At 51.6% G+C, this 12,925-nt stretch overlaps 2 protein-coding genes and 1 non-coding gene across 3 annotated transcripts; 1 reads left to right on the top strand and 2 right to left on the bottom strand.

The window, feature by feature from the left end:
* Positions 1–630: 630 nt before the first annotated feature.
* RPS3A (ribosomal protein S3A) lies at positions 631–4,211 on the bottom strand. Its single transcript, XM_048303069.1, has 6 exons — positions 4,101–4,211; positions 3,741–3,844; positions 2,423–2,610; positions 2,041–2,249; positions 1,375–1,484; positions 631–794 (listed from the first exon to the last, which is right to left on the bottom strand). The coding sequence occupies exons 1-6, from the start codon at positions 4,160–4,162 to the stop codon at positions 673–675; spliced, it is 795 nt and encodes a 264-aa protein (XP_048159026.1). The 5' UTR covers positions 4,163–4,211; the 3' UTR covers positions 631–672.
* LOC125326850 lies at positions 1,060–1,129 on the bottom strand. The gene has a single exon (XR_007204032.1). It is a non-coding gene; the product is annotated as a small nucleolar RNA SNORD73 (small nucleolar RNA).
* A 2,010-nt stretch (positions 4,212–6,221) lies between the features above and the next one.
* LOC125325668 (ribonuclease CL2-like) lies at positions 6,222–7,246 on the top strand. Its single transcript, XM_048302848.1, has 2 exons — positions 6,222–6,316; positions 6,712–7,246. Exon 2 carries the CDS (start codon positions 6,718–6,720, stop codon positions 7,147–7,149), a length of 432 nt encoding a protein of 143 aa, XP_048158805.1. The 5' UTR covers positions 6,222–6,316; positions 6,712–6,717; the 3' UTR covers positions 7,150–7,246.
* The last annotated feature ends 5,679 nt before the right edge of the window (positions 7,247–12,925 follow it).

Raw genomic sequence — 12,925 nt, 5'->3', positions numbered from 1 at the left:
ATTGCCTTTTTACAGAACTTCCCCCCCCCCCCGAAGTTTCATAGGTTCTCCATGATTACTCTCACCCCTCAGTTCTGACAGCTTAAAATCCAACACCCAATTCCACTGCTCGAGCACATTCTGCATTTCTACACTCCTCAAAACCAATGCTGCTTCCATCATTGTAATTACACCATCTTTAAACACCTTCTGACCAGCAGAGACATCTGTCCCATTAGAGGCTGTATTACATTACCACCAAGAAATTTAAACATAGACACATAATTCTGAAGTAAGTAGTCTGGATAAATCCCTAAGACTTTGCAATAATACCAAATTCTGACACAGGTTTCCCTGTGCAATTTCTGCCTTCCCTGTACTCTCTGAGGCACCTCTCACCAATACAACCTCTGCACACATACACAGGGTTTTTTTGGTGAGGATAAAATTACTGGGAAAAACCATCATAGAGAATCCACAAAAAGCACAACCCGCCTCCTTCCTCCACCCATCCCCACATCACAAGTGAAGTACACAAGTACTTTTATTTATTTTTTTTTTAACCAAGACCATAGGTTTACCTTATTAAAAACCCATCCACACATCTAGTACCAATATTGTCCAGTAGCAATACAGGCAACCAAGCATTAGTTCTGTATATTAAAACCTTTTATTTTCCACCAATTTTTAGTTTCACACGGATTCTTGCACAGGCGGCTCATATCCATCAGCTCGCTCTACCTTAGTGCCTGCCTCGTCCCCAGAGGGCTTTCCCGCACCACCACCTTCGCCATGCAGCTCCATCAGCTTGCCCACTAAAAAGAAGCAGTGATGGAAAGAGTGAGACATGGACCTGCTTAAACAGTTTTAAATTACTCAATTACTCATCATACACAAATGAAACCACCAGAACATCTTCTGTACGTAGGAGCAAGTCCACTGCAGACAGCTCATGCACAGAGATGTCGCTGCAGTGACAGTCAGCTAGAAACAAGCAGTGAAATAAGGCTACATAATGAAACTGCAAACTACACTTTTTTTCTAAAAAGATCTGGACTCAAGAACCTACTGCTGCACGGGAATGTCAGAAAAAGGGGAAATGGAATCATTCCACATCATCTGGGACCGAAACATTTTGTCATCATTCATTCCCAAAGCAAAGTTTTTACATATTCAGCAGCAGTTCCAGGTGAGAATTCAAGAAGCTCCCAACTGAACACTCACTGCTTGGGTTTCTATCCTGGAAGTCACACAGCAGGACAAGGACACACTGTTCCCTTCTACAAATACTTAGGGTCATTGATGCTGCTGTAATATCTTTATCCAAAAGCAAACATATTTGAAGTATGTATCCTTTCCACACCCTCCTCCAAGTGTCTGCAGTAACTGACTTACATTCAAACTTGGGCTTCTTGAGCATCTTCACCTTGCGGACATAGACATCGTGCAGAGGGTAAATGGACTGACAGGCCTTCTCAATGTCCTTGCCAATGCTGTCTGGGATCCTGAGACATCACAGAGCACCACAATGTTAAAAACTCTGCCTGCTTCTTCAGCAGCAACACAGCTAAATATTCTACAAAAGTTTACATCATCACTTTGACAGTTTTCCTCAAGTACATTTAGATTCTAAGCCACTTCCCTTGTGAAGTTAGAAGGGACAAAGCACAAGTGTGCCCATTTTGAGAGCAAATCTGCAAACTTTTGGAAGCAATCAGCACCCTTTGGTAAATTCTTCTACCAGAAGAGCTCAGAGCATTCACAGCCCCAACCGATCAGAATTACAACTTTAGTCTGTAGGAATGGGAACCACAAATTCTCTGGAGAGTGACTTTACAGTTATGCAAACATGACATAGGATTCAGGTCAGACAGGATGCAGACACTAAGAGAAGCCATTTGCAGAAAAGGGCAATTGCCTTTTCCACAGGAGGGGCTCCTTGCCTGGTCTCTGACAAACAGCTTGTGATGCACCAGCACTCCTCAAGCACTCAGCAACAACCAACCCCCAAAAGACGATTTAAACTGCAGGAGAGAAAAAGAGAACACAGCCAAAGCTTACAGCTTATTGACAACTTCCTTCAGGTCATTGGTCTGCACCTCCCGGGTCATGATTTCCATCATTTTCTTGCGGATCTGCCGGACCTGCTGGTGCTGGGCATAGGAGGTCTTGCGGATTTGGTTATTGCGCTTCTTGGTGAAGCCCACACAGAAGAGGCGCAGCAGGTACCCATCTGTGGTTTTGACATCCACGTGGGCTTCAATCATTGTCTGAAAGAGCAAGCACTGAACATTTACCACCCACCCAGCAGTCAGGCTGCCCAACCCCATGCACCCGACGCTGCTGATGTCTGATGCAGCTTCAAACACGGCTTTGCCAGGCACCAGCAGCTCCCTCCCTCCCTGAAGGCACTGGCAGCAGGCAGACCTTGTTCCTGACACACCTGCCATTTTTTGACCATGGAGCACATTTTGTCCCGTGTCAGGTCCATCCCATGGAAGTTGGTCAGACAATTTTTGCCCTGAACGTCCTCAGTGATCAGTTTAAATTTGCGGAAGGCGACCTCATCGTTCTGCAGATCAGCCAGGCTCACTTCAAACACACGGCCCTTCAGCCCATCAGAAGCAATTTCTGTGTGATGGAACAGAACAGAACACCTTTTATGAACATTAGAAGCACATTCTTCAAATCAGATCCTGAATTCCTGCTGGAATCCTGTTTTCTGATGCTTTCTAATGGTGATCACAGAGCCAGCAAGGCTGGGAATGCCTCCCTTTGGGAGGAAACTTTTTAAGGTAATAGTATCAGGTATGGGATATGGAACAGCAGCATACAGCACATTCTACCACGTGTAATAATTTGGTTTGTTTCAAGCATAAAGGGGTTGCAGAGTATTTGGAAATTATGAGCAGTAATGACAAAACTAAACATAAAAAGCCACAAGTGCTCAGCAGAGATGAAGCAGCAGTGAACACCCCAGTACAAACACTTCACAGCTCCTCCTCCAACAAGGAGCCATTTTAACAACACCGGCTGGTTCACACTTCGTTTTGCAGTGCTCCTCATTTTATTTGTTTCACATGTTGAGTTCAAAATAACAATCATCGTCCTAACTCTGAGTGCAACCAGCACAGTATCATAAAACTATTTAGCCATTCTGCACAGCTAAGCTTCCAAAAACAGGGTTACCTCTATCCAGACACCCCTGCATTCCTAACAGACATTTCCTCTTCCTAACGTGTGCCAGATCATATTAAACTGAATTAACCCACCGGTGATACATCAGTGCTCACATTAAATCAGCAATTCCGGCTCTAATCATTACCCAAAATCTTTAAGAAATGTCAGTGTTTTGATGTGCTGGTCGTTATCACCCTATCAGGACTAAGGTCTCCTGTGGCACTCTCCCACATCTCCCCCTGTGACAATTAGAACTACTGCTTAATTAACTTTTCTCAACTCGCCAGGTACCACAAGAGGAGCTCATTAGAAACTTCAGGCCCTTCCTTCCATGGTTTGGCATTTTTGTACAAACAAGGGTCTAGGGTATGAACTTCCCTGCAGCTCATTTATTTAAGCAACTCAGGTCAACTCAAAAAAACCCCACTCAAATCATCCAACTTTTTTAGTTTCCAGGTTCGTAACAGTACAAGCAAAACCCGTATGTCAGCAGTTTTTCATCCAAGAAGTTCTTTAACCGCTTGGAGCTAGCGCATGGAGCAAACACAACCCCTTCGACTGCACCAACCCCAACTACTCACTAGTTCCTTGAGTCCTGGTGACAAGCGTCTTCCCAATGTTTCGGATATTGAACATCGCCGGAGCTTTGACATCGTACCAGTCCTTCTTGGAGAAAGGGTCGACCCTTAAACCAAATGAAGAAGATTTTTTTACCGACTTTCCCAGGCCAAACCGGGCTGCAGAAAGACCTTCCTCTCTCAATGCCCGCCGCTGCTCCCGCCCCGCCAGGCCCACGCCCGCACGGCTGACGCCATGACAGCATCGGCCCTGCTCCGGCCGGGCCGCCGCCGCCATCCGCCCCTCATCCCCGGCATCCCGCCGCCGCGGCGCCCCGCCCGGCGCCCCCGGGCACCGCCCGCCCGTGCCCCGGCGGCCCTCACACTTTCTTCTTGGCGCCCTTCTTGCCGCCCTTGGTGAGGCGCTTGTTCTTCCCGACCGCCATCGTCCGGCCCGCGCCGCGGAAAGGGCGGGGCGCGCCCGCTCCCGCGAGAATATACGAGACCGGCGCTCGCGCGAGACCTGCGAGAACGGGGCCGCCCCCAGCGCCGGGAGCGGGGGGGGCCCGCCCGGGACGTACCACGGCTGGACGGAACCAACGACACGGGGGGGCGGGGGGAGCGCTCGGCACAGCCCGTGCCCGTGAGCGCCCCCGGCTGGAGCCGTGCGGAGCGCAGCGCTGGGAATGCGGAGGGCCGAGGGGGCCGCTGGCCGGGCCGGCACAGCCGCAGGGACGGGGTTCGCTGCGCCAACTGTGCCCGGGAGAAAGGCAGGTGCCACCTCCTGCCCTTTCTGATGTCTTCAAGCCGAATTATCTGTCCCCAGGCTGAATCTTGTCACTTCTGGTAAACGTAACTGATGTCGTCTGCTTTCTTCTACAATGGAAGTTGCTTCATAAAGAAAAGAACTTTGTACTTCAAGCATCGCGTTAAGAGTATGTCATACAAATAAATACGCATCGGTGGGCGGGGAATGTGCATTAGACAGGCGGGCTGATGTAAATTTTACTGTATAAAAGATGTCACTTTTTACCCCATGGTGTGTTTGATTTGTCAAACCTCCACCTTGCATCCCACGCAGAAAAAACAGTCTCCTTTCTAAACGATGCTCTGTGTTTAGAGAGCTCCTAAAATCAGCACCTTTCCCAGGCCATGGGGCACCGAGGGGACAGCCAGAAGCTGTTGGTCTTGGCTGCCCCAAATGCCTCGGCCGATGGCTCCTGTCCCCACCACACAGGGCAGGAGGAGGCTCTGCTCAGGCCCCCTGCGTGGGCAGGGATGGGACATGGAGAAGCAGTGCCCAGGACAGCACCAGGCAGCTGGGACTCCCCAGGGACAAGAGGTGACCACAGGCTGTGGCTCACCAGTGAACCTCACACCCACCTCTGGCAAGGGTATGCCTGAGGCTCTGCCAGGTGGGATGGGATCCAGCACAGGTACCTGTACTATGCCAGCTAGAGACAGCCCATTGCCACGAATCCGGGCTTGTTCCCCATCCTGTGGACACCATCCCGTTTCCACCCACACCAGGACAGTGGAAAGCAGAGTGTGTCCAAGGGGTCATGATGAGAGTCCCCATTCTCCTTCCATGGCCAGCAGGAGCAGGGGGTCAGCAAGGGGGCTGTGCTGACCTTCCATGTCTGCAAGGTTTTGCTAGGTGCCTGAGCTGTTCCCACTGTATGGGCTGTGCACCTTTGAGGAGGATTTTTTCAGAGGCTGTAGAAATGCCACCAGAGCCCAGGGCAGGACCTTCTGCACCTTCACCGTGACCAATCTTGGAATTGTTACAGCTCTTTCGGGAAAGGTGCTGCCCAAGACCTCATTCTCTGTTTGCCACTTCCCATCACAGTCTCTCTGATGTCTTTGAAGAGGAGGATGGAGACCACTTGCAGCCACTCGTGACAGCCTCTCCTGGGCACTGCATGCCTCTCCCTCTGGAGGAGACATGCTTTCCTTGGGGCTCCATTATGGTGACCATGAGACAGGAGTATTTGATGGGCTCAGGCTGGTTCCTGGCTCTTTGCTTGTCTCTGCATCAGTGGAGTAGCTGGGAGCATGGGAGGTAGCAGCGAAGAAAAATGCATCCCAGCACTTCCCAGGGGTATGAATTTGCCTGCAAGGGGACACAGGGAAAAGGAACACATAGGTCTCTTAGCACTGCAGGACAACCATGGGCATGCCACATCTTCCAAGAGTTGTAGGAACATCTGTCAGCTGTCCCAGAGGTGATGGTGACATCCTGCTCCCCACCAGGGAACCAGGTATCTTGCCCTGCCACCCAAAGGGACCCAAGTATCCTGCCCTTCATGGAACAGGTGGCCAAGGCCAGAGTGGGCAGGGGCCACGCAAGGGGATGCACACAGACAGTCACGTGGTTCGTTAATGACTACCTAATGACCTTGAGGGGCCATGAGGGTGAGTGGGGCCTCCTGGACAACTGGCTCCCCCCAGACATCCACTGGACCTTGCTCTTTACCCTGCCCCTCCTCCTGGATCCTTGCCCATTGGGCACAGCTGGGGCCAGTATAAAAGAAGTGCAGAGGAGTTGGAGGGATCCTGGAGACCCTGAGGCCATAAGGGAAACTGAGGCACGCACACAGGTGCGGGTGAGGGGTGCGTAGGGGACCAGAATGTTTGTGGGAGGGGTCTGTTAGGAACCCAAGCATCCAGTGGGGAAGGGAGGCTGTGTATGGCACCTGGGTGTCAGGGTACGGGGTGGATCTATAGGGGAGCCATGGGACTGGTGAGCAGGTATGGGGGGTTCCATAGGGGACTGAGGATTCTGGGGAGTGCATGACTGCAGGGGATCCATGCATCCAGGTGAGATCCACAGACAGCCCAGTTGTCCAGAGATGAGCCCCCACGCACTGGAAGGGGATTTGTATGGGACCCAGGTGTTTGGGAGGTGGAATTTGTAGAATAACCAAGCATCCAGGGTGGGATTTCCGGTCGGGGGCCCAGAAGTCCAGATGGCCCTAACCCCACCTTTCCCCAGGTGTCCATGGCGGGCTGGGTGCTGTGCATGACCCTGGTGCTGGCAGCACTGGCAGGGGCGGCGGGCGAGACCCGCTACGAGAAGTTCCTGCGGCAGCACGTGGACTACCCCCGGACATCCACGCTGGCGGCGCACCGCTACTGCGAGACCATGCTGGCGCGGCGGCGGGTGACGGCCCCGGGCAGGCCCTGCAAGCCCTCCAACACCTTCGTGCACGCCCCGGCCGCCGCCCTGGTGGCCGCCTGCTCCCAGGCGCCCGATGCCACGGGGTTCCAGAGCACCCCGAGCGCCCTGAGCCTCACGGCCTGCCGCCTGCGCGGCGGGGACACGCGGCCGCCCTGCGCCTACCGGGCCCGCCAGCTGCAGCAGCACGTGCGCGTGGCCTGCCAGGCCGGGCTGCCCGTGCACCTCGCGGGCACCTACGCGGCGCCGCAGTGAGGCCCGGCCTGGCGGCGTTGCGGAGCCGCGGCGCGGGGGCGGGTTCTCCCTCCCGCCAAGGGCTCTGTTAGTGCTGGCAATAAAGGAGGTGGCAGAGGCCTGGGCTCCAGCATCAGCTTCTGGGGGGACCCTGCAATCATACCCCTCTCTGGGTGCCCCTGAGTCCCTTGGGTGACCCCAACCAAGTCCACCTTGATCTGTTCAAGGTGGACTTGGCCCCCATGTGCTTTATAAATCCCTGGGTTTTCCCAGCCTCCTGGGTGTTCCATAGCCCCCTAGGGTGTCTCTGACTTCTCCTGCGCCCTCTCCCCTTTCTTGGGTGTCCCACAACTCCCATGGGTGCCCCATAACCGCCACCACCCTCCCACCCAAGGCCCCCTGATCTCCCGGATGTGCACCCAGCCCTCTCTCCAGTATCCTGACCCTTTGGGTGTCACATTGCTTTCCTGGATGCCCTGTAACTCCCACAGGGTTTCCCAACATCCCACATGCCTCATAACCCCCTGGGTACCCCCAAATTCCCCCATGTCTGCCCCATAAACTGTCAGATGCCCTGTCTCCCACATGCCTCTGACCCCATCTGTGACCTCTCTGGGGATGAAGCTGCTCCCCCTTGGGACCCCCACAGGACTGAGCCCTGGCTGGGGCCACACAGAGCCCTGAACCACCATCCCACAGACACTGAGCACAACACACACACACACACAATGCGCAAAATATGTAGCCACACTCAATACAAAACATACAACACTCACATGCCTGCTCCTAGCACAGCACACAGCACGAGCACACACAGGACACGTACACAAGCACGTACACGCAATATGCACACACATACAGAAGTTATGGTCCTGAGTCTCGAGGGGATTTTACATATTTCAGCTTGTGTTCGTCACCTCTTGTCCTTCATTCTCCCCATCAGTACTTACCAGTATACTTATAAGCTCCCCCTGTCTGAGCCTTCTCTTCTCCAGGCTGAATAGTCCCTGCTCTCTCAGCTTCTCCTCTGATCAGACATGCTCCAGTCCCTTCATTGTCATCAGCTCCTTGTGGGACTCTCTCCAGTATGTCCATGTCTCTCATGTACTGGGGAGTCCACCACTGGACCCAGCACACCAGGTGTGTCTCAGTGCTGAGCAGAGGAGCAGGATCACCTCCCTCCACGTGCTGGCAGCATTCTGCCTAATGCAGCCCAGTAGGCTGGGGGACCCCTTTGCTCTGGTCCTATTGCTGTGGGAGCCCATAGAAGTCCCAAGGGACTGCTGACAGCCAGGTGCTGTGCTGCTGCAAAAAGGCAGCCCAAGTGCATCCAGAAATTGTAGCTGAGAGGAAAAGGAGTGCAGAAAATGGTCTTCCTGATCCTTTTCCTCCCTCTCCAAGATACCTCCTGCTCGTGTGCCTTAAGTAACTCAGGCGCTCCTTTTCTGAAATTCACGTGAAAGGCATTTTGAGGGCCATCCATGGACTGGTGAGCTCCACCTCTCAGTACTGGCCTAGTGCACTACTCTCTGTGCACTGTGGGGTAATTAGGGTATTTCAAAGGTATTTGGGGCATTCCTGGCCCGGCAACTTACAGCAGACTCACTTCTCCACCCTGCTCACTCCTGGCCATGGGAGAAGCTGACTGGCTCAGGAGGGAATACCTGGGGTCTCTGCAAGTACAAGGGTTTGATCTCTGCTTCTTGCTACCTTCATTCTTCAGGGCTTGGAGGAGGATTCCATCTCTCCACTTGTTCTCTGGTAGCTGAGATCATCCTGGCAGTGACAGAGAAAAATACTGTCACTGATTTACCCCACAAGCTTTGCACTACAGGCTCTGAAGTGCATGGGTAGAGGTAGCACCCATCCTGGGGAGACAGCTCTGAGCTGCAGTCTCAGAGCAGCAATACCATTTCTGGGATGCCCAGCATGCTGTGGCTACCTGAGTCTGCTGGAAAGTCTGGATGATTCCTGGCATCTCCGATTGGATGGCAGGGCAGCTCAACCCCTTCAGCACATCCCATCCCATGATTGCACTGTTGGTTCACTCCTCTGCTGTGTTTTCCCCTAAGAAGCAGGTCTGTTTCTTCAGCATATGTTTGTGTCTGTTCTTTGTGAAGGCTAAAGGGAAAAAACTCAGCCACAAAGGAATCGTGATCATCCAGAGGGTGTTGTGGCCTTTGCCACAAGCAGCAGTGGGCCATTTACAGGCAGTGCTCAGCAAATTTGTAATGGCAGCAAGTAGCAAAAAGGCAGGGAGGGACTGGTGCCTGAAAATAAAGGAAGGAATTTTGCAATATTATGTTTTAATAAATCACTGCATTTATTTCTTAATTTATTCCTCATTTAGATACTTTCATGTCCTGCCTAACACAGTCAAATGGAAAGTTGTGAGGTTTGTGGTTGATTCTGCTTTGTAACAGAGAAAGTGATCATCTCTGCTTTGTGGGTAGGAGTTAAGCAGCTTTCCTAGGGTCACAGAAAAGTCTTGAGACAGGAGCTCAGTTCAGACCTCAGCCTTATTTAATAGCCTCCCTTCCCATTTATGTCCTTTCTTTTTCTGAAGAAGACAAAAAGATGCAACCAAAAATATTTCCAGAACAGTACTATATGCCTAAAGCTTGTATCTGAGTCATATCTGCTTGACTTTCATGCCCAGAGTTTGCTCTGACAGTGGTCAGCCTGCTCTGCTCGCCTGCTCTATTGTCAAACAATTCATTCCTTCGCCAGGAACTGGCTGTTGCTTGTTTAGCACAGGGAAATGAAACAAATAATGCTGACTCACATGCTTCATTATGGCTCGCAAGCTTCCACCGCCCAGCCTTTGATGGTATAAAATGAGAGGCATGAGCAGTGTGTCAATATTTCCAGCGCTGCTGTGGAAATTTGTTCCTGCTCCTTGAAAAGCAAGGGCATTTTTTCAGAACCATAGCAGAGAATTGCTTAAACAGGCACTGCAAAGGCCTTCAGAAATATTTACTCAGCAAAGTCAAATATCGAGCCCCATGGATTTGGCAGAATGAGTCCTGTGAAACCAGGCTGTTGCTGCATGTCATGCATGCCAAAATTGACATGGAAAAAACTTCTTTCCAGTGTATCGCCTGCTCTTAAAATACACCCTGCAAAAATACAGCAAAATACAAGACAGTTTCTGTGCAGCACATCCACCTTTCTTGTTCACTTGGACCACTGGGAAAGGGGCTGCCAGGCTGCCTGGGGGCAGCACGAGACAAGAAAACACCCCCTTCCCCATCCAGCAGCATCAGTGAGATGCTGGGGTCTGTGGTGCTCCTCCAGTCACTGCTCCTCGGCACTGTCCCTAGGGCATACAGACCTCAAGCTGTGCTCCCAGTCAGATATGTCCTGCAACCCTCCTTCCCCCTGAGCAGGTGACACACTTGGTCCCCAGGGTGCAGGGTCACCTGTAACCCCTGCCACACAGGGAATGATCCATCCCCTCCACCATTCTTGCAGAGGTTCCTGGGCATGGGGACAAGACTGCCTGCTAGGAAAAGGGGAGCTGCTGCCCATGGCATGGTGGGGACAGCACAGACAAGGGGGGCATAAGACAGCAAAGTCCTCAAACTCAGCTGTGGCACTCAGCTGAGGCTTAGGTGTCACTTTCCCCACAACAGCTACACATCAGAAATCCTAATGCACTTCTCCAGTTCAAGCATTGACCCTAAGACCCAAAACCTAGGACTGCTCAGGCTGGAGAAGAAGCATGAGCTACCACAGGGGAAAGTACCAGGAAAGCCTGGAGCTAAGAATTTCTGTCCATATGAGACCAAGAGGCCACCCACCCAATCTAAAAAATATATAGGTGAAAAAGACTACTGTTGGCCTCTGGTCTGCTGGGAATGCTGCTGCAAGGTGCCAAGATCAACAACAGAATCAGACTCAAGTGCCCAAACTCAAGAGAAAGAGTTTTGATCAAGTTAACATCCTATGCTATGCAGGCCCTGTGCCAATACCTCTAACAGTGTTTGTCACCAAATTGAAACTCACCATGCAAAATGGATCCAACCTTGTGTTATGTGGGCTGGTTGAATGTTTGGCTACCTCCTGAGTCCCACTGAGTACTCAGCTAAAGCTTTGCAAGCCACTTGATTTGCAAATTATCTCCCTGTTTTTAGCACAACTTGGATGTCATGGCCAGTCCCTTCCTCCTTCAGTGCTCTCCTGCAGAGCTGCCACCAACCTCTTCCCTACATTCATGCTTGGAAACTGAGTCATCTCTTCATCTTATCTCAGAAAAACATGCTGGGCTCCTTCAGACAGGTTCTCCAGCTCTTTCATCACTCTGCTGGCCCATGTGAGACCACATGCAGCAAGTCAGAGCTAGACCTTCCAGAGTGTTGTGTCCAGGATGATCCCTGGGATGGACAGCCAGAAAGCTCCTGCTAACTTCACTGGAGGGAAGTGAACCCAAAAGTCAGATGCAAGAAAGCCAGTGTATAAAAAACTCCCAGTGGTCACAGTTGGAGCCATCCCACATTCTTCCAGCAGGTAGGGACCTGCACAGCCTCCTCCCTAAGGGGATCAGGGGAAATTCATTGCAAATGGGTACCCAGCCAAGGAACTATCCCCTCCCATCAGCTGCAACCATAGCCAAACAGGTAAAAAAAAAAAAAAAAGAAAAATCCAGGTGAGAAGCCTGGAAAAGATTCATAGAAAGTACACGAAGTGTTAAGAAAACCTGGGAATTAAAATTCCCCAAAAGAGCAGGCTGTGTCTGGAGGTGAATCAAGGCTGGAGGAAGGGCTCATGAATTTCTCCCTGTTAGAGCTGGGAAGTGGGTAGCTCAGCTAGTGACATCCTGTCTCAGATAAGCTGATGCTAGGCTCTCTCCAAATGTCCCAAACTTACCACTTCTCCAAGGGCTGCAGAACTGGTGTCAGGAGCAGGGCAGCTCATCTCTGCCTCATGTTGGGGTGCAAGAGTAAAAGAAGCCCACAACCTCTTGAAAAATCTTTTTTTTTTTCTCAGCAGCATCACCTCTCTCCCAATCTGAGTGGCTGCTCTATGTCTGGATGGAGGGAAAGGGGTTGAAGGGAGCCAGGCCAGTTTCTCTACCTTCATTTTGCTGCTTCTGTATCCCATCTGTTGGAGAAATGCGTTTGCAGCGCACCCAGCCCTACGCATCTCTAATTCAAACACCAGCAGCAATAAGACCCTGCCGGCCTGCAGTGGCCCCAGCCTTTCACGTGCCAGCTCATCTCTCGATAAAGGAGTTAAATAAATGTTAGACACAAGGTACAAGTGAATTACCAGGCAAAGGGAGGGAGCTGGAGGGATGGGGAAAGCCAAGCAACCTGGCCCTGGCTTCCCCTGCCAAGGCCTTGGAGGTGAATTGGGGATTTTCCATTTCATTAGCTTTACACGGGGTAATTCCCAGCGCGCAGCATCATCCTCATGAACAGACCCACCCCGAGCTCTCTCTCACCCCTTCACATCCAACAGTGGTGCTCCACTACGGCTGCACCACCAGACAGGAAAGCCAGGCTGTATTAGTATCTAACGAAGGTAACAGGCAGCTGATATTGAACTGCCCATAGAGAAAAATAGAACTGATACACAGAAACAAGCAGGGATTTTTGTTTTGAAAGTGAGAAGCAAAATGGATGCCAAAACCCACAAAAGAAGTGAACTTGAAAGCCCCGGGTTCTCCCTTGAAAAGGAGCATTATGTGAAGTGCCCTTGCTCCTGAGGAGAAGCAGCCACCTGTTCACCCCTGCTGCCCAGGGATGATCCATGGGATGGACAGTGGTTCTAGAGTGTGGTGGTGTTCCTGGGC

Source organism: Corvus hawaiiensis, chromosome 5 (assembly GCF_020740725.1).
Source record: "Corvus hawaiiensis isolate bCorHaw1 chromosome 5, bCorHaw1.pri.cur, whole genome shotgun sequence".
Taxonomy (NCBI): Eukaryota; Metazoa; Chordata; class Aves; order Passeriformes; family Corvidae; genus Corvus; species Corvus hawaiiensis.
This window is presented reverse-complemented; position numbering and strand designations above follow the sequence as displayed.

Excerpts from the sequence above, each read along its gene's own strand:
- LOC125325668 (XM_048302848.1), top strand. The coding sequence starts at position 6,718 with ATGGCGGGCTGGGTGCTGTGCATGACCCTGGTGCTGGCAGCACTGGCA.
- RPS3A (XM_048303069.1), bottom strand. The coding sequence starts at position 4,162 with ATGGCGGTCGGGAAGAACAAGCGCCTCACCAAGGGCGGCAAGAAGGGC. Across the intron at positions 3,845-4,100 it reads AAGGGCGCCAAGAAGAAAGT|GGTCGACCCTTTCTCCAAGA; the intron begins GTGAGGGCCGCC and ends ATTTGGTTTAAG. Across the intron at positions 2,611-3,740 it reads CACCAGGACTCAAGGAACTA|AAATTGCTTCTGATGGGCTG; the intron begins GTGAGTAGTTGG and ends TCCATCACACAG.